General features: G+C 39.9%; 2 protein-coding genes across 2 annotated transcripts; one reads left to right on the forward strand and one right to left on the reverse strand.

The window, feature by feature from the left end:
* Nucleotides 1–2,121: 2,121 nt before the first annotated feature.
* On the forward strand, nucleotides 2,122–11,218 carry fam219ab (family with sequence similarity 219 member Ab). The gene is made up of 6 exons (XM_083526721.1): nucleotides 2,122–2,611; nucleotides 6,961–7,060; nucleotides 7,439–7,541; nucleotides 8,657–8,737; nucleotides 8,843–8,897; nucleotides 10,023–11,218. The coding sequence occupies exons 1-6, from the start codon at nucleotides 2,555–2,557 to the stop codon at nucleotides 10,179–10,181; spliced, it is 555 nt and encodes a 184-aa protein (XP_083382847.1). The 5' UTR covers nucleotides 2,122–2,554; the 3' UTR covers nucleotides 10,182–11,218.
* A 2,449-nt stretch (nucleotides 11,219–13,667) lies between these two features.
* On the reverse strand, nucleotides 13,668–18,064 carry klf9 (Kruppel like factor 9). The gene is made up of 2 exons (XM_083526456.1): nucleotides 16,955–18,064; nucleotides 13,668–15,728 (listed from the first exon to the last, which is right to left on the reverse strand). The coding sequence occupies exons 1-2, from the start codon at nucleotides 17,289–17,291 to the stop codon at nucleotides 15,463–15,465; spliced, it is 603 nt and encodes a 200-aa protein (XP_083382582.1). The 5' UTR covers nucleotides 17,292–18,064; the 3' UTR covers nucleotides 13,668–15,462.
* Between the last annotated feature and the right edge of the window lie 9,644 nt (nucleotides 18,065–27,708).

The raw sequence follows: 27,708 nt of genomic DNA on the forward strand, positions 1-27,708 counted from the left end.
GGTAACTTCACATAGTTCTTCAATTCCACCACAATCCCTTCTAAACATCTGAACATCTGATTTTTTGCAAATGGATCCATCATGTGATTGATTTGGTACTCATGGTGGAATACGGAGACATTACAAGTGAAGGTGTTTTCTGGCTCTGGAAGCTAAATTCTATTTCCCAGCCATTTTTTTTAGTAAGCAGCAACATAATTCTGGCTTTCCAGGATGCCACATTGACCTTGTCGGATGTTTGGTTTCCTGGCAATGAAAAGTGAAAAAAAAAAGACACTTTAAGCACACACGTGGTGCTGTAATAGATTTTTTGAACAACACACACACACCCATATGGGATGAAGCACTGAGCGACCACACACGTGTTTAATGTGATGCCTCTTGGTTGTACTGATAAACTTTTTTGTATCTGACATAACTAATCCCATAATCCTTTTAATTCACTGACATTGATAATACAATAAGTTCCCCTTTTTGTGTCTGGTTCCTTTTTAGGTCGTCTCAGAGACGGGTTTGTTTATTTATTTTATTCTGGTTTGCCCATTGGGGACCAAATTTTACATCCGGATTTCAGTATTTCTGTAGCCACAGGAATAAAATTCATTCAAATCTTTAATTAAACAAGATTCTCCACCTTAATTTGTTTGTGTCTAGTCTCTAATTCATCTTCAAAACAACTATATGCAATCACTGCGATAACTAACAAGGACTGAACAAACAATGAGTTTCTTGGACGTGTGGAAAAAAAACCCCCTAAAACTTCGTATCAACCAAGTTATAACATTCCCCCACCAACACTTAATCAAAATCATTAAACCGAGAGACATATTTTAATGAATTGCATGCCTTTGGGACCGCCTAGAAAATATGCCCTTTTGGCTGTTTTGACAGCTTGTGCATTCATGATCGATTATGTTACTTCAAGAGGAACATTTTCCATTTTAACCAGTGCATCCAAAGTCTGTGGTGTTTAATTAATATACCTACGAGTGCTGAATTAATTACAGATGGATTGAACACCTACGCCATGTACGTACATCAACTGTCAATGTAACATCAAAACATTCGCTAAGACCAACACTGTTTTTGTCAGACATCAATGCTTTAACATCAATGACCACCTAAATATTGGACTGAGACATTCAGTAGTTAATGTCTATAGCTCCATCTACTGACAGACTTGGAGCACACTTATGTCGAATTCTTCTGCTTCTCCCATTAAGGGTCGCCACAGCGGATTATCCGTCTCCATACCCCCCTGTCCTCTACATCTGCCTCTGTCACACCAACTACCTGCATGTCTTCCTTCACCACATCCATGAACCTCCTCCTTGGCCTTCCTCTTTTCCTCCTTCCTGGTGGCTCCATCCTCAGCATTCTCCTACTGATATACCCCATGTCCCTCCTCTGCACATGTCCAAAGCATCTCAATCTCGCCTCCCTCACCTTGTCTCCAAAATGTCCTACATGTGCTGTCCCTCTAATAAACTCATTTCTAATCCTGTCCATTGTCGTCACTCCCAAAAAAAATCGCAACATCTTCAGCTCTGCGACCTCCAGCTCCACCTCCTGTCTTTTACTCAATGCCACTGTCTCTAAACTATACAACATCTCAGGTCTCACCACAGTCCTATAAACTTTCCCTTTCACTCTTGCAGATACCCTTCTATCACAACACTTATGTCGAATTATTGGACATGGTACTTGGAACACCAAATGACAGGTCTGAAAAAGGGTTTGAACACAGTTTTGGGTGTGTTTAGTAATCGTGTTTGGGTGTTCTGAATCGTGTTGTGGTGGAGGTGTGTATCAAACAGGTTTCTTTAGTGTTGTAGTGGAGTTTAAAATGGCTACAAATGATGTATCCCGTATAGTATGCTATATATGACTAGAGGACATGGACACCTGACCATCACACTCATCTGTTGCATCGTTGGAGAAAGTTGGAAGACGGTGGTAGAACTCGAATATCTTGCAAAGATTACTTTTTGATTACTTTTGGTATAAACTAGACCTCCTCATCTAACATCTCATCTCACTTATGCGCTTGTAGCTGAATTGACACAAAGCCACCAAAGCCTAGTGGAAAGAGAGGGATCATCAGGGATGATCAGGCAGCTCCAAGCAGAAGCAGAATACATGCATAATAACACATAATGGTTTCCAGTGGAGGATGAGGACGATGATGTGTGGATGTGCAGAACAGGATTTTTGGGGAAACACAGCTGTAGGGAAGAGGGTTGGACGAACCGGAAGTGGGCGGATCGACTCTTGAACGCTTCGCTCTGCACTGCGTACTGTGTTGAATCCGGCTGGTTCCCTGCCTACATAGGGAGCTTGAGGACATTCGGGACGCAGCCCCTGTTTTTATCAGAAGACCGCTAGGATGAAGGAGAGACGGGGGGCATCCTCGGCTTTGAGCTTATATATATAAAGAAAAAGGTTTTCTTCGATTTGCTCTTTATTACCTTTGTTTGTGTGTGTGAGAGAGAGTGCGAGTGTGTGAGAGAGGGAGGTTTGGATTTTGTGGCTTGAGAAGAGCAGAGGAGCCAAAATGATGGAGGAGATCGACCGATTCCAAGTGCCGACCGAGGCAGAGATGCAGGCCTTGGTGAGTACATCACAAATAACAACAAGGGATTTATTGCTCCTGGAGCGGAATAATAATAATAATAATAATAATAATAATAATAATAATAATAATAATATAATGATTCTAATAATAATATCGGATCGCAATCACGTGATGTTCGGGGAATTGGAGCGCACGGGGCGTAGATTTCAGAGATGTTCGCTCTGATCCATTTGAAATGCTGAGTTTCCTGGTTTGATCATGAATGCACATGAATATTTTGATGTTTTATTTGATTTTATTTGATTTCTATTCGTCTGATCGGAGTGACGCATGGACAGATCTGATATCTGATCGGGAGATCTGTGGCGCTGGAGGTGCTGATGCTGCGGGGTGGGGGGTGTGGGGAGCGGGGGTATATGCGACATATGATGCTTCCTTCACCTCAAGCTTTAACATCCAGCTTCTCATTCAGGCCAGACTGGGAGTGCATCACCACTGTCTGTAACCCACACACACACAAAAACACACACACACACACACACACACACACACACACACACACACACACACACACACACACACACACACAAACACACACACACAAGGCCTTACAGTTATATAGCTCCATCATGTGGCTCTTCAGGGTGAGATGATTGTCTTCAATCTTCCTGACTTCATCTTGTCACTTCACCACTGTGCTCTGTCCGCTTTGTAGTCTTCTTCAAGCTAAAACACACAAAAAAATAAAAACATAATATGCATTGTTCAAGTAAGGTAGGATACGTCTAGACCGAAGCAAACAACATACATCTCCGGTATCCTGGAATAAACTCGCTCAATCCCATTAAATCTCTCAGGAAGGCAGCGTCTGCTGAAGATACTGTTTAATATTAATATTAATATCCATGTCTTGGGGAAACTCAGAGTGCTGAATGAGCTGGTACATTCTTGCTGTGTTGATTTATGGAAAGCTCAATGGCTGAGGGCGCTTAGCTGTATCATCTGTATCCTGCCTCGGTGGCGTTTCGTATTAGACAGAATCATCTACTGAAAAAAAGAAACCATCATAGCCATTGGGAAGTGGTAGCCCAGTTGATAAAGATGTTGGACTGCTTATTGTAAGATTGTTAGATCAAATCCCAGCCCTTGAGCAGGACTCTCAACCTTCATTTGCTTAGTTCAGAGTCGTTCAGAATAAGGGGCGTCTGCCAAATGCTGTAAATGTAAAACCTAGGCTATAAGGCCAAAAGTACACAAGAACATTGACTAAACATCCCATAAGATTAGAGTTGACACCCTTTTGGAACGGATTTCCATTAGATTTGCAACCATCCTGGCTTTAGAGAAGAACAGGTTAAATAAGTTCTTCAGAGAAGTCAGTATTCCATTTCTTTCCAAAGGTGTGCCATGTGATCGAGGTTAGGGCCCTATATACTTGGTGAACTGTGGTGAACTGTGGTAAAGCTTTCTTTCATTCACAGAAGTAGTGTCAAATCCAAATCTATTCAAATTCTATACAACTTCTTGTTTCCCAAATGCAGGGGTGATGGTAAGGTATCTTCATAGTTTTATCCATATGGTGTAACTATGTATCAAACTGATTTTTCATTGCTCGCCCTTTGCACTCTGTATTATCATTACAGTTCAAAGTTAATCAATAAAGATCTATGTATCATCTTACGTTATCGAAGGATGTACCAATTCTTAAAATGTGGACGAGCCACAGTCACAGCACAAAATCAATAATTTTGAAAATGAAAGCGTGCAGCATGGAAACTCATGGCTATTAACGGCATCCTCATTATAGATCAATTAACTGTTAGGATTGGATGATATGTCTACGAAGGCTTCCAGAAGCTCAGGTCACAGGACCCAACATGGCATTTTTATGTCTGAAAAAAAGTGTGGATCAGCCACTGTCAGCTAGTATGACCTTTTCTAAACTAGCAATCTGTGGCCATGAATGCACACAGTTTTGGGAACATTAGGCGTCAATATGCTAATAGTGCAAGGATTTAATAAATAAAAAAAAAAAAAAAACTTTCTGCTTTATATCGTTGTTTCGTTGGGGGGTTGAATACTTGCGTCTAATCGCATTTGTAATTGTGATTCCAAGACCATTTGTTCACCAGTCGTTCCTAAACGATTTGTTCGTTTTTAACCCAGTCTTTAATGTGAATCAAAAGACCTTGTGTTTAAAAGAGTTCATTTTTGACTGGACGCAAATCTGTAGGTTATGTAAAGGAAACAGATTTGAGTAGTTCCTCTCATGAATCCTCTGATCTGAGTCGTTCGTTCTTTTGTCATGTGACTCCCAAAGACGCTATACAGTTCTATATACATATATAAATTATTGGAACTGTAGTCAAAGTTGGTGTAGGTAGACGTGTTTGGGCATCTGCTTATTGAACATTTTATTTATTTCTGATAAAAAGAACGATATGAACTAAACGACTCAAACAACGATTTGTTCGTTTTGATGAACAGGATTCAAGAACCAAGTCACTAAAATGATCCAATCGTTCCGTCCCCACAGGATTGTAGGATTTCTGTTTGAACCATTGCTCACTACACAGAGGGGCTACTGTAAAATATTTTTATGGTGCGATTGTTCAGTGTTCCAACCTAGCGGTTCTTTTCATATAGGTTTATTTATGGCTCTAATAACCAAGGAACATAAAACTGGAGGTCAAAACAAATAGGCTTTTGAGGCTACTTTTTATATAAATCACCTGTCTGATCAAACTAAGCATAGATTTAGGAGCTGGGAACTGAAGGATGATCCGAGGATGTGAACATCCCCTGAGATACAAAAACGCTCATGATCGTAAATAAACAGTAAATCAGTCATTAATCAGATGCAGTTTGTGTGGCACCAAGTTTTCAATGATATGGCTATAGAGTTATTTCAATTCAGTACTCTTCTTTTTAGGGGTGCAGATAGACTTCCCAAATACCTTTTCAATTTCATATAGGTTGTTATATCCTCCCACCACTATCCCCTTTCCTTTAAAATGCAAAAGCATCTCTCAGCCATAAGAAAATCACACAGAATGGCACATGAGGCTGGGACTGATTTCTTTCTAGCCCTGAAGAAAGACTGTTCCAGCCATCAATCTTAAAAGACCTTATTTTTTTCTTAAAAATGTATATATTCCCAGTTTAACCATTTTATATATTTTTATTGTGAATAGAATATGGATTTATCAGATTTGCACCATTGCATTCTGCTTTTATTTACATTTTACGCAGTGTCCCAACTTTTTTGGATTTGGAATTGTACAAAAGAGCTCACTTTCGAATCAAATTAAGTATTAAAAGTAAAAGCACTAAACTCAGATTTAATGACGTTGCTTAAATAATTGATGCAGTTCAGAGTTCCATTCTCAGACCTTTATTGTGAAGAGAGATTTCTATTTTTTCGGGTGTACAGTGAGAAACTCTGGATTGCACCTGTGGTCTCTCCACAACCAGCCTCATTTAACAAAATCTTTTATTTTGTTCTGGTTAAGATGTTGGACTTCTGCTCAAAATAATTTTTTTTAAATCCCAGCGCTGCCAATCTACCACTGCTGGGGCTTTTAGCAAGGCCATTAACCCTCAACGGCTCTATTGTGTACACGTTTGCCAAATTCTGTAAATGTAACATGAGTAAAAAGTAAGATATTACGCATTAAAATGAAGTGAAAGTGAAATGTATTCAGGAAGTCAACATTTCTCCTACATGAAACCACCCCGATGAAAGCACAGATACCACTGGCAGTGATCGAACAGATGCTTGTGAAGTACAGTTGTAAATGAGGTGGACTATTTACTCTTCACAATAAATTAGAACCTAAAACCATCTCTCGCCCTGTGAGATGCCCCACTCTCGCTAGCGGTCAATGGAGTAAAGTTGTCTGTGTGTTTTTTTTTCTGTTTCAAATGCATTTAAACAGCAATTTTAGTGATAAAAGCATGTCTTCCAAACGCTCAAGTATGTCTCCTGCTTGTAGGGAAAAAAGAAGAGGAAAGCCATCAGTTTAGAGCAAAAAATTAAAATTATAAATCAGCATGAAGCGGGAAAAGCTGTCACAGTCATAGTACCACCTTTGACGTACGATATTTTTGACTTACGATGAAGTCGTCGTAACGTATTTCCATTGTAAGTAGGGGACTTCCTGTACATTTGAGTTTCCTGTTATAGGCTAACCTGCAATTTTGTAAATTCCCAGTTTATACCCATCAATTCTCGTTAATTCCCATATATATCTGTTAATTCCCATGAAAAGTTTCCAGTCTTGAAAATTCCCAGAATTTTGCAACCCTAATGACGCCCATCCGGAACAGATCTTGTGATTGGTTGATTTCATAAATCCTTAATTGTCGCAATCTCATCACTTCAGGATCCGGCATCCTCCACTGCCTCTGAGGGAGACTCGGATACGAGAGAGAGCGAGCCGGCCACCCTCAACTACAAACCATCACCTCTGCAGAGGAAAATAGGTACACGATCTAGTTGAGTGAAGAGACATCTACATGTACTCTTTGGCTCTTTGTCACATTGAAAGAGTCCAATGTAAACTGAAGACTTGCACAAAGCATCAAAGTTAACATTTTATACCATTTCTGAAGGGATTCTTCAGTATTATTACTGTAACAATCTATATTCTTTCTGACAAAGTCTAAGATATCAGGTAGGCTTTGTGGGTTTTTACAAAAAAAAAAATTGGCACATTTCTACACATTTCTTGTTTTTAAAATGAAAGCAAAAGCTAACATTGAAGTATATTGTATCCATGTATGAACAAGCCTGTTTTAAATAGGCGCAATTGCTGAAGTACTTGACAGGCATTTTTTTTAGGGATATTGTTTTTTTCCTAGAAAAACAGCGAGAGCTGGCCAGAAAGGGTTCTCTGAAGAACGGCACGGCGGGGAGTCCTGTCAACCAGCAGCCCAAGAAGAACAACGTCATGGCCAGAACGCGGTGAGTGCAGGAACTAATTTTCCTCTGCGATTTCTCAATATCGCAGCAGGTTACATAATGGTGTGTGTGAATTAAAAAAAAGAAATATGAAGTGACTCAGAGAAGTAGGAAGTAGATGCAGGACAGCTTTAGGAAAAACAGATACTTGGATACAGACCAAAGGTCAAAATCATGTACAAACAGGCCAGGATACACAGTTCAGGAAACAATAATAAAAAAACAGCGGTTGATATGCAGGCTAAAGAGTTATTATAGGATAGAAACCTTCTATATAGACAAAGTTCGAAAGACATTTAGGATGTCAGATAGACGCCTATATAAATATTGAATGGAGTGGAGTTAGGATTTGCTGACCAGGTAAAAAGAGGTGATGATTAAGATATAAGGATATTGGGTGGATACTATTATAGCTGGCTCTTCCTGTCTTTTTCTTTTCCATTTCCTCTCTACTTCTGTGGAGCAACCAGTAGCCAACCAGAGCCAAAGATCCGTTGAATTCAGTTTTATTAATATAGTGCTTTTAACAATGGTCCTAAAGCAACTTTACAGAAATACAAGATGGACGTTTAGGGGTTAAGACAATGAATATGTGATTGGTAGGTTATGAGTTTAAATCCCAGCACTACAAAGCAGCCACTGTTAAGTCTTTGAGCATGGACCTTAACCCTCATTTGCTCAGTGTACAAATTAGCTAATTGTAAGTCGATTAGAAAAAGGGCATCTGTCAAAAGACATAAGTTTATCCCAAAGGAGCAACCAAGGGTTTGGTTAATTGGCAACCATTAAGGTTTGAGTCTACATTCTAGATGGAACACATGCAGATACTTAAATATAATTTAAACGTCATAGACACCGAGATCTTCTGCTCAAACGGACACCACATAATGTCCTACTGTCCAGCTGTACTATGGAGTGAAGGAGGGTGTGGCCAAGCAATTTCTATTATTTCCATTTGAAATAAAGTTTCAGTAAAACTGGTGAACAATTGGCACACACCCATCTGTTTGACATTTTGTTTGTAGTTAATATACGTATAATTAGCGAGTCACGTTTGCTGTTTGCTCAACTGATTGTTCAACTCTTTTTTTAAAGATTTCACACTTCTCTGTTTCTAGGCTGGTGGTTCCCAACAAAGGCTACTCCTCCTTAGACCAAAGCCCAGATGAGAAACCATTAGTTGCTTTAGATACAGACAGGTACGTCCCTCACATATCGTCCCTTAACACATAATAAGTGTCCTGAGTCATCTTAGTTCACACTTTTTCTCTCTTATTTTCTACTTTCACATAATCTTTCCCCAGCGATGACGACTTTGACGTATCCAGATACTCCTCATCAGGATACTCTTCGGCTGAGGTAAGCTCTCTAAATACACCATATTGGTAAAATTTTGTTCCACTGAATTTTGTAGTGTAGTTGTGGAGGTTTGTGCTCCTTCAGCCACAGGGGTGTTTGTAAAGTCAGATACTGATGTAGGGTGAGGAGGCCTAGGGAGAGTTCCTTAGAGTTCCAATTCTTCCCAAAGGTATTCAAAAAATTCAGGTCAGAGCACTATAGCAGGCAACTCAAGATCTTCTACACACTTCCATCCCATGGAAAGCATATCTACATGGAGCTGGCTTTGTGCACCAGGGCATTGTCATGCTAGAACAGGTTTGGTTCTATTCTGACCACGTGCATTAAAACGTCTGTGATTTCATCACGGACAGCAAGTTAGAACAAAGAGCAAACGTGAAATTCTGCATGGACCTGGGCAGATCTGCCACAGATGTTTGACATGACATAAGTTTGACACGTGGCGATGCTGCAACGAGTCGTTCTCTGTGTTTTAAGTGGCATGCGTGCTTCAGTTGTCCAGAGATCAGGAAGACCTTCAACAAACTCAACCCCCTCGAAAATGTCAAAATCATTAGCCAACTTGTTCATGATGATCATAAGAGAACAATCCACATAATCTCACTTCCACACCCAACCTACTCGCCAGATTTGGCTCCTGGGGACTTTGCCCTTTTCCTAAAGATGAAGATCCGGCTCACCATTTTGACACCGTTGTGGAAATCAATCGCAAATCACAGAAGGTGCTTGACACGCTTCGAAAAGAAGACTTCCAGGACACATTCCAGTTCTTGGAATATACTGCTGTACAACTCTGGGGGCGCTGTATTGCTGTGCAAGGGACTATTTCAAAGGTTATAATGTGTAAATGTAGATAAATAAAGTACTTTTTTTGTAAACAGAGCTAGTCTCGAAACTTGCTAGCTCAATGGACAAGGTTCTGAATTATTGAAGCCCACCACCGCCAAGCCACTGTTGGGTACTTGACCAAGGTCCTGAACCCTCTCTACTCCATGGTTGCCTACACTCTGACCCCAGTTCCTAAACAAGCTGGAAATGTAAAGAATATGTGCGTAATGTACAGTATATGGACAAGTATGAAGTTATGCTTAATGAAACAAGGTCACTGTCTCCTTTCCTCCACAGCAAATTAACCAGGATTTGAACATCCAGCTCCTGAAGGACGGATACAGGCTGGACGAGATCCCTGATGATGAAGATCTGGACCTCATCCCTCCAAAATCGGTCAACCCAACCTGCATGTGCTGCCAAGCCACGTCTTCATCCGCCTGTCAGATCCAGTAAACTTTTTCTCGCTTTCCTATCCTCGTTTTCCTCTGTTACTCTCACTCTCTCTCCTTCTCACTCCTCTCTCATTCTTTCTTGTACCCTTATAAAGACATTTAATCCACGTTATGGCACGACATGTACCGGTAATGTTATGATGAAAACGGTGTAGAGGAAATCCTGAACAAAAACACACATACACTCTCGCACACACTATACATACACACAACTGCGATAATAATTAATATTCTGACTATTATTATTATTATTATTATTATTATTATTATTATTATTGGTAGCGTTCTCCTATGGTAGGGCGCTCTGTACGCTGGTGAGCTGGGGGGAGATTACGTGTTCGAACCTCCTAGTGGACGTTGTGTAATGACTGTACAATTGGAGGTCCAAAAAAAATGTATTTAACTGTGCATTAAAACACTTGGTGATGCTAAGCGCCGATATTATCAAATGTAGTACCGCTTCCATGTCGTTCTTTACATTTTATGTTGTCGTGTTTGTTTTTTTTCTTCCTCTTTTGTTTTAATTTTTTCCTTTTCCCTGAATAATGTGCTTAATTGTACAAAGACGTTTCAATACGAATTGTGCTTAAGGATGTTTGCCAAAACACTGTCGATTTTCATTTCTCGTGCTAGTTGTTCATTCGCAGCACTAAAACGCAGCATTGTGTAGCATGTACGGAAAACATTGCACTTTGGGTTTTTTTTGTTTTTTTTAGTCTGATTTTGTTTACACAAATGACCGTTCGATAAATTGGAGACGAATGTATCAACTGAAAAAAAGAAAATGCATATCCAACTGGCTTATACAAATGCAATATAGCCTATATTATATAAAAAAAAAGGCCACTTAGTTAGAATCATTTGGTCGTGTGCTGTAAAATGCTACCTAAAGTGCATACAAACACTTTGGTGTGAATGACTGTTTCTCATTTTCAGTTGAAGTGCTGTGTGGTTTTTTTTGGCTTTTTGGACTCAAGTGGCGTCACACAAGAAGTAAACTTTCATGACTATGATAATAAAAATGGCTATTTACTTGTGTTTTGTGCGTTTTGTGCGTCCTGTTTTGTGTTTACTGCTGCTGTCGTGTTTGAAATCTCTTCACGAAAAATGTCTGATGATCCTTTGAAACTAGGGCTTTAACATGGCTTCCTTTTTCAAACAGTGGCAAAATGGTGGACAAAACGTTTAGCATTAAGTTACATAAGATTTAAAAAAGATAAAATTTCTGATTCAAATTTCAACTGGGTTTAAGGTCAGTACTTTATTTATACAATGAGAGCTGGCAAAGGTTTTGTGCTTGCTGTACTCTAATTTAATGCTCCACGCAGTTTTCGAATTGAAAACGGTGACAAAATGGAGGATGGTGTATGCAAACGTTCTTGTTCATGCAATGGAATTTAAATAACACACTCAATTTATATTTGAACCATGTAGCATGAAGGTTTTTTTCATATCTGCACTTTTCTATAAAGGGCCAAAAATCTACTTGATTGAAGTCCAAAGGTCTGAAGGCCAAAGTTAAACACTGCATTACACCGATATTATATTAAAATAAATGTTGCCATGGTTCCTCTCGTTTATGTCTTCATAATATTTAGCAATAAATACATAAAAATACATTAATAAATAGAAAATATGGTTGGAATCTGCTTAAATAATTATTTAAAATGTTTTGTAATACATTGAAAAAATAGGAGCAGTCCCTTTTGTAGTACAATAAAGTTCAATGACCACTTTAGATTCTGAAGCTATACAGCCATATGCTATTAAAATCAGTGTTTTCTAATGAAAGATATGGGACTGGTCCTAATTTTGCAAAGGTTTTTCCAAACTTGGCTGCAGCTGACAAAGTCATATGTAGGTGATGGGTAGGTTAGTTTGGTTTATCTGTTTCCATTTGTTAAAGAAATCAGATGTAAAGTCTGGTGTTAAGGGTTGAATTGTACATGTACATTTTTGTCAATGGCATCCAGCCCACCAACTTGTCTTTCCCTCTAGTTAAATATGGTATGGTGGGCTAAATCAAAGGTAGTTTGGGCATCCCTAGCATAGACATGCTGTCAAGGACATTGCTATTAGCCTACTTGGTGTGGAGATTTAATAAATCGACACCAATAGGGGGTGCTGTTTTGCAATAATATTTGCTAAGTCACAAATGGCTGAATGGCTAAAAGAAGTAGGTGATCAGAGAAACTTGTGGGCAATGAGCTGTGTGCACATGCTGTACTGACATTTTGTGGGCTAACAATGTGAAAATTTAACATTTGGGTTGACAATTTTAAAAATCTGGCACTAATACCAGTGTATAGTGCAAGATGTATAAGTTTCTATTAATCCAATTGTTCTAGTAGGTTATTATTTCTAGTAACAACAAACAGAAAGACTTGTTCTTGCAAAGATACATTCAAGGAAGGAGCCTTCAGTGTAACACTCAGTAGGTTTTCTGCCACAAGACTGTCTTCGTTTTGTGGTTTCTTTGGTGACACGACATATTTCTTTGTGAGGTAATGAATGCTTAATTTGTGAGGCTGCTATAATTTAAGTAACAGAAGGAATGGATGTTATATAACCTTAAATCTAACTGGCTACAGATCAAAAAAAGGGAACGTATAATTTTTTTTTTTTTAACAAATAAATAATTGTTAAATATTATTCTTTAATTCATCATTGCTGTTCATTAAGATATATAACATTAATAAATCATGCATTGTTGGGAAATAATCAACTTCAGGGTGGTGGAATCGTGTTTAAATATGCTTTATATTCTGCAAAAAAACCAAAAAAACAAATATATGCAATTCTTAATGAAAGGATGAGCAGAAAATACAGGTGAATGTTACAGTATGTTAAAATAAAATACAGCAAAATTCAAATGAAAGATTTTCTTAGATTTTTGCCATATGTACAGATGTGGTAGGTATGCAGGAACACAAAAAAAAGCATTTGTCAGTGGTTAGTTCAGTCCGTTGTACATTCATTGCAAGGATGAAGTTGACATGATGTCAGAGAAGAGGCAGTGTATTACAATCTTTACAGGTCGAACACATAAACCATTCCTGTCCGTACTGACATAGAAAAATACATATCCATCTCTATAGAAAGTGCATGTGAATTGAGAGCCTCGGGACGGAAGAGGGGTAGTACATCGATGCAGCCGTTTCTCTGGTGATTGACAGCTGAATAGGTTGTCTCACATTATATTAGTCATTACTATTGTCGGGATTCGCCTGGTGGCTGCTTGTGTTTCAAAAAGACTTAAGTTACAGCATTGAATAGTTCAAGTAAATTATGTAAATTGGTTTGCTTCTGTGTGCAGCATGAATCTGTTACTGAAATTCAAAAAAAGAAGGAAAAAATAGAAAAGAAAAAAAAAACATGCATCTTTTCACTTAACTCAATAAACCCGAACGATGAAGTTAGTACACGTGAAACAGTCCAAGATTAGCCATCATACTACAACAAGCATCATACTACAACGAGCTTGAACAAGCTCAAGCTCGACTTCCTCTCAATGCAAATTTGACGTGATGCCAAAAAAAGTGGATTTGAGATCTTTCTACATCCTCTTCCCTTTCAACTTTTGTCTAATTTTTTGCCGAATCATTCCAACTTGCTAGCTTGCTAGCCTCCAAAATATGCTGTTGACTAGCGAGGCGGTACACTAGACAGCAGGATAAAAAGGAAGTCATGTTACTTTTGGATTCAGTTACATCAGGTTCTTTTAAACATGCTGAGCTTGTTTTTAAATGCCCAGTTGGCCAACAAACTACAGGAAACTGCGTGCTTCCAAATAAGCTTGAAGCATTTCTTTGGAGTACCCATATTCGAATCCTATATACATGTAGCATCTTAAATGTTTCATATATATATGTATATTAAACTATAGTGTTTGTGCTTCAAGGGCAACATCGTCCCATCTATTTTCATGCTATTTTCTCTGTCAATTCTGCTACACTGGCTAATACAGTCATGCCTACTTGATTGATTTGACCCTCAAATGGCTCAGTGGAAATACAGTATCAAAATAGCGATCGAACAAGCCTGCTTTGAAGACAGTACTAAATTACAGCCCGATATATTAGATTATATTATGTATGAGTAAAAACAACAGACAAAAGATCCCACACATTCCCTCCTAGAAGCAAAACGCTAGTCACTGAAAAAAAAAAAGATTGAGGAGTGGAAAATTAATACATAAATACAATTTTTTACAGCTATAAAGATAATTGGATGTACGTAATCCACCAAACAAATAGATTCACAATTGTAATGTCAGCTAAAGTCAGCTTTTCCGAATGAAAGTAGTAGATGTTTCCTACATGGTAGTAGTCTTCAGGCTTGGCTAGCTTCTGGTAACGTATATACTATTCACTGAGAATCGAGCTGATCGGATTTGTTTATTAATTCGCTGCAGAACTGGTCATCACTTTTATAGTCGAGCGCTACCCCTGATCGCAAATGTATTCAATCTGCCAAGAGGATTTGCTCTCGGGTATCGGATTCGTTTTGTTCAGGACCCGCTAGGCTACCAAGCATTCAAAAACAGCAATAGTCATGAGGAACAAAAACACCTCCACCCCACCCCCATTTCTACTCAACCCCAAATAAAAGATGGCCGCCTCATGATGATGGTTATAAAGTGTTCAGGGGGAAAAAAGGAAAAAAACCCATTCAAGGTTCAAGAAAGACCTGTAATCTATATTACCGTTGAAGCTTCAGTGCAAAACCGAGGAAACCAAATGTCAAATACCGAATACGTATCAGCTGATTTGCTACAAGTGGTCTAATGGAGGAAATTGTGTACTTTTTTTTGTTTGCCTGACAATTAACTGTATGAACCACCATGTAAACCCCCTCCCCTGCATCCGATTCATCGCTTGACACTTCGATTATCAGCACATGGTGTGGACATGTGCAGATAATCAATCCGTTCTGTAATCTACAGTTTTTGGTCCGATATTTAGAACATAGATCATTATGGTGTGCCATCCCAACTATAAAAGTTTGTCTGACTGGATTTGATACTATTAATGCACACCCATATTTGTGCCATTGCACTCCTCCACCATCTCTTGACACAAGTATACATATATTTGGTACATATACTTAGGCTGTCGGTTTGTCTGATTTTGTACGCGGAAGAGTTTTCCGCTTCGATTTGCTTGTCGTGTCTGGATAGCGTGAGGGCTTCGTGAGACGGTCACGAAGGGTCCGGCAGCGCACACGTCGGAAGTGTGTTCAGATCCAATACCAATTCCGTTGCTATGAAGAGGTCCCGAGGATCACTCGGGATCGCCGGAGCCGGAGGAGGACGTGGAGGAGGAGAAGCGCCGTCGCCGGCCTTTGGTCTTGCAGAGCATGCTGGGATGGAAGCCGTCGTGGCGGCGAGCATGCTTGGTCAGGTGGTCGCTGCGCATGAAGCACTTGGTGCAGAGGGGACAGGCGAAACGCTTTTCGCCTGTGTGTGTACGGAAGTGGCGAGTCAGCTCATCTGATCGAGAGAAACGCTTGGTGCAGCTGGGCCAAGTGCACTGGAACGGTCGTTCACCTACAGGAGGAGAGGAAGAGAGGGAGGAAGGGAGGAAGAGTGGATCAGAGAAAGACATAGACAGAAAGAGAGAGAGAGAGAGAGAGAGAGATTCAGCACACAGTGTTTAGAACAAGGCTGTCTGGAGATTTCTTTTTTTTATGGACATAGTGATTCACACTTTGGTGATGAATGCATCTGTTCTGTACAGATCATCATGCATCAGTTCTGCCAGAAACAGACAGACAGAGGAAGGTCCCTGATTTGCTGTTTCAATAAAATGCACAGCATTATGATATAATCGAGCCACTGTTTTATCTAGAAATATAAAATTAGTAAATAAATCAAGCACAGTTTATGAGCTACCTATAACCCATAAAGCACAGAGTGTTATGGGAAACTCAGATAAGAAGCCTCGTGCACGTGTGTGTGCGTGTCAAAGAGAGTGACGTCACCCTTTCAGATTTCATTATGCACCATTCATAGGGTTAGGCTACATAATATTCAATAATAATAATAAGTAATTATTACAAACAGAAGCAAACACACACCCTGGCAGGGTCACAGCCTGTCAGCCCAGGATTTGTTTTGTCCCTATTTATAACGACACTGTGACGCAACACGTTATGACGTCATCCCGCTTCTCCTGCCAGAACCCTGTTACGAAACTGTTCCGCTCTCGGTGTAACATTTTGTCCCGTTACAAGAAAACATAACAACACCGCCCTGTCCGCGGCTACCGTTACCGCCCACGACCACGCCCCCTTTCCCACCTGGTTACGCCCCTGCTTCCTGTCTTCAAGCCTTTTCCCATAGCCCGATGCGCTAGAATTTTTTTTTTTTAGTGAAGGACATTTAACAAAAATCTGGGTTTAATTTTGTCCTATAAATACAATTACAAATACAAATTTTGACACTGTTTTCGACCTGCACTGAACGTATTCTGCGTAAAGACTCCCAGCAAGAGTCCACGCTTTCAGCACGTGGCACGTGTTGCCAGATTGTCCGAGTTTCCCCTTCACAGGATTAAGTCTAGAATTTATGTTACATTTTACAATCACATTTTAGTCTTATATTGGTAGAAATAAACATTATATCTTTCTTTTGTAGTGCTGTCTATTGAAGAAATGTTGTGCAGGTTTGGTTTGTAAAGAACTGGGCTCTGGCAACCCAGGAGCGAACCCAAATAACACTAATAACTAATAACCTGGATAATGGAATCAATCGCGGACATCTCGGATACGTACCTGTGTGCACGCGACAATGGGCTTTCAGATGCGAGGACTTCCCGTAGATCTTTCCACAACCTGCGTAGGGGCAGCGGTGCTTCTTCTCAGCGCTTTGCCGGCTGCGCGGCCGACGCTCGCTCCCACCTGCCCGGCACTTCTCCCGCACGCTGGGCTGCTCCGTCACGCCGCTCTCAACCGAGCTCTTGGGACAGGCTCCGCCGCACCGGTTCAATTCGAGTAGGATCATCGCCACCATCAGAAGCGTGCGGCTCTCCTGGGTCTCCATACCCGCCTCCACATCTGTCCCGTCCGCGGTGGACAGCGCGCTCGGAGCGGCGACAACCACATCCGTCATGATCTTCTGCTGGGCTGTTTTTCTAACAACACCGATAAGATGTTACAGAGAAACAAACAAACAAAAAAAAAAACCCCCACCAAATCCTCCTTCGGAGCTCTTATGCAACTCGTTTATCAGAAGACGCGAATCCGCTCCAGGAAACGTGGTGTCCACCCCACGCGTGTCCACGAGTCCCCGTGTAGACTACACAAATTTTTTTTACAAACGCTGTACAATTCGTGTGTCGGACACCAGATCCCGAAGTCGTGCCGTCGCCTTGGAACGTTTCCTCATAACTGCGTCAAAACTTGTGCGTGCGTGTGTGTGTGCGTGAGAGCGCGCGCCCGCCGCCACCGCCGTCGCAGTGTTTTCGCCGTTCACTTTCTCAAAAGAAACAATTTCGCGGAATCCCAGGGCGTCATCGCCACCACGCGCTCTGATTGGTCGCATCCCGAACGCTGTCTCGCGCACTACTAGGAATCCCCGAGCGAACGGGCGGAAATGTGGCTCGCGACCGCCAATCCGCGTGCACTCCGGGCGGGGGGGACGGACGGACTCGCGGCCTTGGACCGGCGCGCACGCGGAAACCGTGGTGTAGACACCGTGTCCTGAACCGCACTCAAGAGTGCTCAAGCAACAAGGGTAGTGTGTGTGTTTTAGTTCTATACAGGTGGTAGTATGAGCTTCTGATGGAGGGAACGACCCCATTGAACCCCCCAATTCCTTTCATTCTTTAAATTCGGTGTTCAATTGACTCACCATTGGACATTGGTTTTAATATGCGTTCACATTCTGGGAATCAACTGGTAGTAAAACCCATATACTATATAGATAGATAGCAGGCGTGTGTATCCACTTCTGGCGTGGGATTTATATCTTCTGCGAGCGAATAGTAATAACGTGTTGTCTATGAGAACACTGAGGAGAACAAGTGTAACCTGACCCCCTTTCACGGTAGTCCCCCCAGACACGGTTCTTGGAAAGAGAAATTATTTACATCCAAGAAGTGAGATAGGGCATGTGCAAACAATTGGATAAGGGATTAGTTTTTCCTTGTATTTATTTTTTTCTGCCAATCAGCAAATAAACAATAAAATAAACAAGCAAACAAATGAACATGATATACATGTGCACAAGTGGAGAAGTTTAGGTTTCGGCACCAGATTATTTGCCTGATTGCACTGGTTTGCATGTTAGAACTAATGTTACATAATCATAATAACACACATTTGTATAACCCTGTTTTTCTATTTCAACAACATAAAATTATTTGCTTATGCCTTATTAAACCATGTCTACCATTCATGGAAATAACATTACACACACACGCACTTTGTTTTATTGTCTCTTTTTCATCGCCACGCCTCAAAAACAGGCCGCGTTCGCATCCACTGAAACCCGATCTTTTATTTAGTAAATGCCCCCTTGTAACTTTTATTAACAGCTCTACCAGCATCCGAAACCCTTACGCCATCGCAATGCCGGGGCACGTGCAGGTCACGCGCGTTCCCGCGTCCTCGGTGCAGGTCTAAGGAACAGAATGTTCTCTGATTGAAGCGAATGGGAGATCTAGCGGCGTCTAGCGGGGGTGTCACGCTACTGCATGTTGAATTCGGGCAGTGTGGGTGAGTGGGAGGCAATTTTGTTGGTTATCTGTCTGGTCTTTGTTGCTACTCCTGTACACACGCATGTTATGCAGTATTAACTTCACAGTAAATGTTATTTAGTGAAAATATAGTAGTCAGTTTAAATAAAAAAATAAATTAACAATTAAACTAGCACCTTTTCCTGGTTGTTTGTCTTTGATTTACAGTGTTCTATGATTAAACCTTATAGCTGGGCAAAACATTGCATACAAATGTAAGAAAAAAGACTAATTCTATAAAATCAAAGTACAACTAGATTAAATAAAAGTGATTTATTAGTAACATCTACAGGAGGAACTACGTCACTGCAAAATAATTGAATGCAAGATAAATAAATATTATATTATATGATCATATTATAATTTCTTATCCACTATTGTCATTTGCTTGACATTCAATGGGGCAATTGAACACAATCGACTTACTATGAATCAGCTAATCAAATCAAATTGGTCACTTTGTTCTTGTGTTCTGGCGGCCACCTTTATTTCTGACAAACCGACAGTACCGCCTCGAAGAATATGTAAAAATCAGAGATGCCAAAAATCACTCAAGTATAAGTACAGATGCTCATGTAAAAGTTGAAGTGCTAACTACATATATTTTACTCAAGTTAAACTAAAGAAGTTTGGGCTCTGATATGTACTGAAGTAAAAAGTAGCCATTAGTACTAACTGTTTTAGTGTTACACTGGTAACTGGACCTCAAATCATAATATATTAATAATTAATTGTTACCTACTAAATGTATCCAGGCCGAACAACCAACATATAGAACACAAGCAGAGAAAGGTTTGATGATGATGATCAGGTGATCAGGAATGTCTCTGTTCTCAGTCATGTTTTCATTCCTGACTTTCTCTGTCTCATCGTCTTCGTAAACACGTCTACGTCTGTGATCTGTGAGAGTCAGGAAAAAATACACCAGTGGTACATTGAAAAAGGCAGGCAGTGTCCCTCCTCTGCACATGTACAAATCATCTCAATCGGGCCTCTCTCACTTTGTCCCCAAAATGTCCTACATGCGCAGTATTTCTAATAAACTTATTTCTAATCATGTCCATTGTCGTCACTCCCAATGAAAATCTCAGCATCTTCAGCTCTGCTACTTCCAGCTCCACCTTCTGTTTTTTTATTGAATGCCAGTGTCTCTAAACCATACAACATCGCAGGTCTTACCACAGTCATATAAAATGTTCCCTTTCACTTTTGCAGATACCCTTCTATTACAAATCACTCCTGCCACTCTTTTCCACCCACTCCACCCTGCCTTCACACTTTTCTTCACTTCTCTAACACATTCTCCATTACTTTGCACTGTTGATCCCAGGTACCTAAACTCCTCCCAATCATTCACACACATTTACTCTGTTTTACTCCTACTGACTTTATTTCACTTCTCTCCAGCACGTACCTCCACCTATTCAGGCTCTTCTCAACCTGCTCCCTACTCTCACCATAAATAACAATATCATCCGCAAACAGTCCATGGAGACTCCTGTCTGATCTTGTCCATCAACCTGTCCATCACCACTGCAAAGAGGAAATGGTTTAGAGCCGATCCTTGATGCAGTCCCACCTCCACCTTGAACCAGTCTGGCATTCCTACTGCACAGTTCACTGTTGTTACACTGTTCTCATACATGTCCTGCACCACCCTCACATAGTTCTTTGTCACACCTGACTTCCTCATACAATACTACAACTTCTCTCTCCACCCTGTCATATGCTTGACAAACCTTTCTAGTACCTTTCTAGCAGTCTCCCTTATCACTTCTGCAGTAGTTGCCCAATTATCCAGCAGCTTCACCACCACCGAGCCCCTGTCTAACCTCTTCCCTGAATCTCAAACTACAGTCTTCCTCCTTTAGCTTCCACCATCTTATTCTTTTTTTTCAGTTCACACTCTACTGCTCTTATTCTTCGCCTCCAAAGCCATTCTACAGACCACCACCTGATGTTGTCTAGCTTCACTTTCCCCGGCCCACACCTTACACCTTATCTTCTTCAGTTTGCATCTCCTGCATAGAACATAGTACATGCGTGCATCTTCCTCCACTCTTATTTGTCACCCTATGCCAAATGTAACGCTTGACAATGGAGAGAGCAGCACACCACCATAAGAGACCATTAAATTATACGCGTATTTTATTGACAGCTAATTAAAACCCCCCCCCCGCGCACTGCCAGCGCACTTATACGCACCCTCTTTAGCAACCAGCTAACCTGAGACACCTGGGCGTTCTGAGGAAACTTCAGCGTCTGATTTAAAAAAAACAAAAAAAAAACAAAACAACAACACTTTTTACCTGTTGTTACATTTTTTAACGTAAATAATGCGACTATTTTATATAAAAGTGTTTCTTTTTTGTACAATCAGTGTATTGTGTGTACTATTTGTGAAGTTAAAGAGTTATTTAATGTTTAATTGTCTCATTATCCTCATTATACCGAGCTCCGCGTTAAAGCAGAAGACCTGTAGCCATCTGCTATCCTGAGGCGTTCTGAGGAGACTTTTATAGGAGTAATCACACGGCCATGTAACTTAATTTTGTCATCCAAAATGGCTATAGTAAGTATATATATGTTTATACTTCCATTAGGCATAAAAATCGTTGTTGATGGAGAAGTATAGAGAAGGACAGAAGGAGCTGCATTGTGTATTTGTGGATTTAGAGAAAGCGTACGACAGGGTGCCGAGAGAGGAGTTGTGGTATTGTATGAGTAAGTCAGGTGTGTCAGAGAAGTATGTGAGGGTGGTGCAGGACATGTATGAGGACAGTGTGACGGCAGTAAAGTGTGCAGTAGGTACGACAGACTGGTTCAGGGTGAAGGTTGGACTGCATCAAGGATCGGCCCTGAGCCCTTTCCTGTTTGCAGTGGTGATGGACAGGTTGACGGACGAGGTCAGACAGGAGTCTCCCTGGACTATGATGTTTGCAGATGATATTGTGATTTGTGGTGAGAGTAGAGAGCAGGTTGAGAAGAGCCTGGAGAGGTGGAGATATGCGCTGGAGAGAAGGGGAATGAAAGTCAGTAGGAGTAAGACAGAGTACATGTGTGTGAATGAGAGGGAGGGCAGTGGAGTGATGCGGTTGCAGGGAGAAGAGGTGAAGAAGGTGGAGGAGTTCAGGTACCTGGGGTCAACAGTGCAAAGTAATGGAGAGTGTGTTAGGGAAGTAAAGAAAAGAGTGCAGGCAGGGTGGAGTGGGTGGAGAAGAGTGACAGGAGTGATTTGTGATAGAAGAGTATCTGCAAGAATGAAAGGAAAAGTTTATAGGACTGTGGTGAGACCTGCGATGTTGTATGGATTAGAGACAGTGGCATTGAGTAAAAGACAGGAGGTGGAGCTGGAGGTAGCAGAGCTGAAGATGTTGAGGTTTTCGTTGGGAGTGACGAAGATGGACAAGATTAGAAATGAGTTTATTAGAGGGACAGCACATGTAGGATGTTTTGGTGACAAGGTGAGGGAGGCGAGATTGAGATGGTTTGGACATGTGCAGAGAAGGGACATGAATTATATTGGTAGAAAAATGCTGAAGATGGAGCCACCAGGTAGGAGGAAAAGAGGAAGGCCAAGGAGGAGGTTCATGGATGTGGTGAGGGAAGACATGCAGGTAGTTGGTGTAAAAGAGGCAGATATAGAGGACAGGGTGGTATGGAGACGGATGATCCGCTGTGGCGACCCCTAATGGGAGCAGCCGAAAGAAGAAGAAGAAGAAGAAGAAGAAGGCATAAAAATCGTATGACAAGATGGCAGAGGTACGTCTTGGTGGTGCTGTTTTGCCCTCATGAAATCTGGGAATTTGATCTATAAAGTAGCTGATGGAAAAATGATAGTAGAAGATGAGCTTTTGAACAATATCTCGTGATGAAATAATTTTGTTAGATTTAAACAATTTTGAAGAGTGGATTAAGGAGTCCAAGCAAATTTTTGTTCCCTCAGAAGGATATTAACAGTGTTAAGGACTGGCTCAATATTGTATAATAAAACGCCCGAGGTTTGTGTGTTCGACATAGTGAAGCGCATAAATCACGCCCCCTTGTGGTAGATCGATTATTGGAGACCTGTGATGTTTTGTGTGTTTAAGATCATTTTTCCCCCCTAAACAGGACTTGAAAATATTGAGCTCCTTACGTGCAGATTTTTACGGGGTGAGGGAATCTACCACTGATTGGAATTGCTGGAATTGTCACCAAAAGTTGCTGGAATTGTCACCAAAAGTTAGATCAGCTAGTTAAGGTGGTTAGACTGGATGTAGACTGGACTGTAGTTCAGTAATGGTGGCAAAAAGTCCATCATTCTGAACATTTATACACTGAATGAAGATGAATATCCTAAGAGGCTTGTGTTTTGTCTTTTATTCAGGATAATGCTATGTATTAGTATTATTATTTCATTGTAGGATATATATGCAGATGTCTCTGGTGATAACTCTTTATTTGCCAATCATTTAAAGCAGTTTTGTCCTAATAATGGGTTAATTCTGTTAATACTGATGCACATGATTTCTTGGAAGCCATGAGGATTAATTATGAATTTGCCACGACTGATCTTGTGCCTTTTTTTTTTACCCGAATTTATATAGTAATTTACCTTCTCTTCCGGCAGGGAATATCAACGTGCGTTTAGGGCGAATAGAGTGGTCTTTTGTGACTGAGGAGGATCTTGGTGTATGTGGCGCACAGACAGACACGTTGTTGAGTAATATTGATTTACAGAAAGATGCATCTGCATGCTATGATATTAATTGTAAGAACCCACAGCTTGGTTTTGAGTCATGCTCCTTGTATGATAATATTGTGGAATGCCTTCTTGCCTCAAGCAGGCCCTTGTACAAGAGCTAAGCCAGGTTGGAAGGATTATGTTGAAGAGCTCTATGCTGAGGCTAAAAGGGCTTTTAAATTTCAGTCAGGTAGACAAAAATATAGTCCTTTATTTGAATAAAAGAAACAAGCAAATGCTAAATTTAAATATGCCCTCCATTGTTTTAAGAGAAATGAAAACGCAACGAGGGCCGACTCACTTGCAAATAAATAATAATAAAAAAACTTCATAATTGTAAAACTTTCATACCGACAAATATCAATGGGTTATGCGGAACAGAGAAGATTACACAGCTGTAGAAAAACGTTACTATGAGCTCTTTAATTGTGTTCAAACTAACCCCTTTGGCGTTTGTAATATTGACAATGTTTGTTTTTCCACAAGAGATTTGTGATGCAATCATGAGGTTAAAAGATGATGAGGCATGTGGTATGGATAAGTTTTCTGCTGAGCATTTAAAATTTGCAAGGAGAAAACTCTGTCATCTGCTTGCTATTTGGTTTACCGGGTTTTAAGTTCATGGCATTTTACCTAAATCACATCATATCTGTTATGTTAGTGCCTGTTATTAAAGATAAAGCTGGGAAAATAAATAGTATGGATAATTATCGGGCCTATAGCCTTGGCCAGTATTGTATCCAAAGTTTTTGAGAGAAGTTGGAAAGTATGTATATTAGGAAGAAAGTATGTATATTAGGAAAAATTCAAATTGTTTTATTTTTTATTTATTCATCTAAAGCCTTTGATCATGTAAATCATTACAAAGCCACACGACAAGGGTTTCTAACGTTTCGGTAAGAATTGTCTTTTTGGCATGCTCATCAGTTAATGTATTATAAACAGGTAATGGAGTTAGACAGGGAAGTTTTTTTTTGTCTCCATTTCTTTTTAATATTTAAAAAGGACATCAACAGCTATTTAAGGTTTGTTCTCAATATGGCTCCGGTTTAGAAATTAAATATAATGTAAAGAAGAGTAATATGATTATCAGGAGTAGGGGTGATGGGGAAACTTTCATTTCCTGACTTTCTCTATCTGGTATTGTTCTTAAAGTATGTGATGAGGTTAAAAACTTGGAACATTTATATAACTGATGACTTCTGATGATCGGGACATCTTCAGACAATGGCATGTGATGTATGCACCAGCACATATGTTTGTTAGAAAATTGTGTTCAAAATCTTTGAAGACTACGGTATAGCGCATATACTGTACACCTGTGAATACTGTACACTCGTGTATACTGCCTATTTATGGCAGCGCTACAGAAGAAGCAGCCTGCAGAAACTTAAGGTAGCATATAATGATGGAATGAGTGTTGCTTAAGGTGCCACGATGGAGTAGTGCAAGTCAAATGTTTGCCATCATTGGTGTGCCAACCTGCTTTCCTGTGATACGTAATATTATGTACAGATGTATGTGTAGGTTATTAGAGTCTGTAAAAAGTATGATTTCAACACTGACAAATCCAGCTCCGTCTGATTTTTCCCCAATATGTGGAACCACTGGCATCTTGTATGTAAATGCATGATATTGTGGATTATAGTTTTTTTTTTATATATTTTTTATAATTATTTACAATAATATAATTATATATATAAAATAATTTGTATTATTTTTTTTAAACAAAGTATTTGTTCTGGGTTTTTTTCCCCCCTCAGTATAATAAGTATTTTGGTATAAGTATTTTAGAAAATAAAAATTTTCAATTTTATTTTTACACATTTTTAATTAGCGTCTTCCCCCTCTCGATGCATGCGCGCACACCCCCTGTAGCCACCTGCTAACCTGAGACCCCGAGGTGTTCTGAGGGGAAAAATGTTTTAATCGTTTACCTGATTTTTATTTAAAATTGTTTTCCATACATTTAACGTATGCTGTTAATCTGAAACGTGTATATACAGTGGGTACGGGAAGTATTCAGACCCCCTTAAATTTTTCACTCTTTGTTATATTGCAGCCATTTGCTAAAATCATTTAAGTTAATTCTTCTTCCTCATGAATGTACACACGGCTCCCCATATTGACAGAAAAACACAGAATTGTTGACATTGTTGCAGATTTATTAAAAAAGGAAAACTGAAATATCACATGGTCCTAAGTATTCAGACCCTTTGCTGTGACACTCATATATTTAACTCAGGTGCTTTCCATTTCTTCTAATCATCCTTGAGATGGTTCTACACCTTCATTTGAGTCCAGCTGTGTTTTATTATACTGATTGGACTTGATTAGGAAAGCCACACACCTGTCTATATAAGACCTTCCAGATCACAATGCATGTCAGAGCAAATGAGAATCATGAGGTCAAAGTAACTGCCTGAAGAGCTCAGAGACAGAATTGTGGCAAGGCACAGATCTGGCCAAGGTTACAAAAAGATTTCTGCTGCACTTAAGGTTCCTAAGAGCACAGTGGCCTCCATAATCCTCAAATGGAAGACGTTTGGGACGACCAGAACCCTTCCTAGAGCTGGCCGTCCGGCCAAACTGAGCTATCGGGGGAGAAGAGCCTTGGTGAGAGAGGTAAAGAAGAACCCAAAGATCACTGTGGCTGAGCTCCAGAGATGCAGTCAGGAGATGGGAGAAAGTTGTAGAAAGTCAACCATCACTGCAGCCCTCCACCAGTCGGGGCTTTATGGCAGAGTGGCCCGATGGAAGCCTCTCCTCAGTGTAAGACACATGAAAGCCCGCATGGAGTTTGCTAAAAAACACCTGAAGGACTCCAAGATGGTGAGAAATAAGATTCTCTGGTCTGATGAGACCAAAATAGAACTGTTTATATTTACCATTATATTGTGTGTCATATGTTGGAAGGTAGAGAAATTCCACACACAAAACCAACAAAATTACTTTTTTGGGTTTTATTTATCTGTTCCTCAATGTGGGATTTTTGGATTCAAGAAAAGAAAAAAAAAAGGAAAACAGAATTTGACAATCTGTTCTACAACAGACTGACTAAATCAGTATCGTGCAAGCTGATGCAATGCAAAAATCCAGTTGATATGGGCAATGGTATAAGAAACTGTAGTGCGAAACATTAATCAATACACCACTCACATCTGTCCAATCCATATACATAAAACATAAAGAAGTAAGAGACTTAAATCTAAGTCTGATTCAACCGCATTGTCTACAACAAATGACTGCAACACAGATTCACACACAGACACACACACATCATTCATGCATTTACAAGATCTACTAGGCAGATTAAAATACTTGATCGATTGAACCTGCAATAAGTAAGCAATGTGAATGTTTATAGTTTGTTGTATTAACTGTTTAAGTGCTAACATTAAATGCAAATGTTTTTTTTTTTTTACTTAGAAAATAAATCAGTGTTTTCTTTAAAGAAAGGGGGATGTGGTGATCTCAAGATTGTGCTCATCTAAGGAAGCCTCTAGATGGTACTGCGTTAAGTGTTTGGTAAAAATGACCTTTTAGAATTAGAAGAGGAAGAAAGTTATTCCACGTGAAGAAATAAAGACGGGCATTTCGGTGACTGCACTGCGGACTTCTTAATTATAAAACGTGCTAATGTCCACATGCGTGTACGTGCAGGTGCATATCAATAAATTTTATCATTAAAAAGTTTATTTTATTTTAGTAATTTAATACAAAAAGCTGAAACTCGTATATTATACAGATTCATTACACACAGACTGATATATTTCAAGTGTTTTATTTATTTTAGTTGTGATGATTATGGCTTACAGCTAATGACAACCCAAAGGTATCAGCTCTCCGATTCAGTAAATATTACTTAAGACCAATAATAATAATAATAATAATAATAATAATAATTAATAATAATTTTAACACAGAAATGTTGGACTACTGAACAGTATGAACATGTACAGAACTCAATACTCGGTCGGGGCTCCTTAGCATGAATTACTGCAGCAATGCGGCATGGCATGGAAGCGATTGGTCTGAAGGCGCTGCTGACGTGTTCTGGAAGC

This window comes from Silurus aristotelis (assembly GCF_946808225.1).
Source record: "Silurus aristotelis genome assembly, chromosome: 23".
In the NCBI taxonomy this organism is placed as follows: domain Eukaryota; kingdom Metazoa; phylum Chordata; class Actinopteri; order Siluriformes; family Siluridae; genus Silurus; species Silurus aristotelis.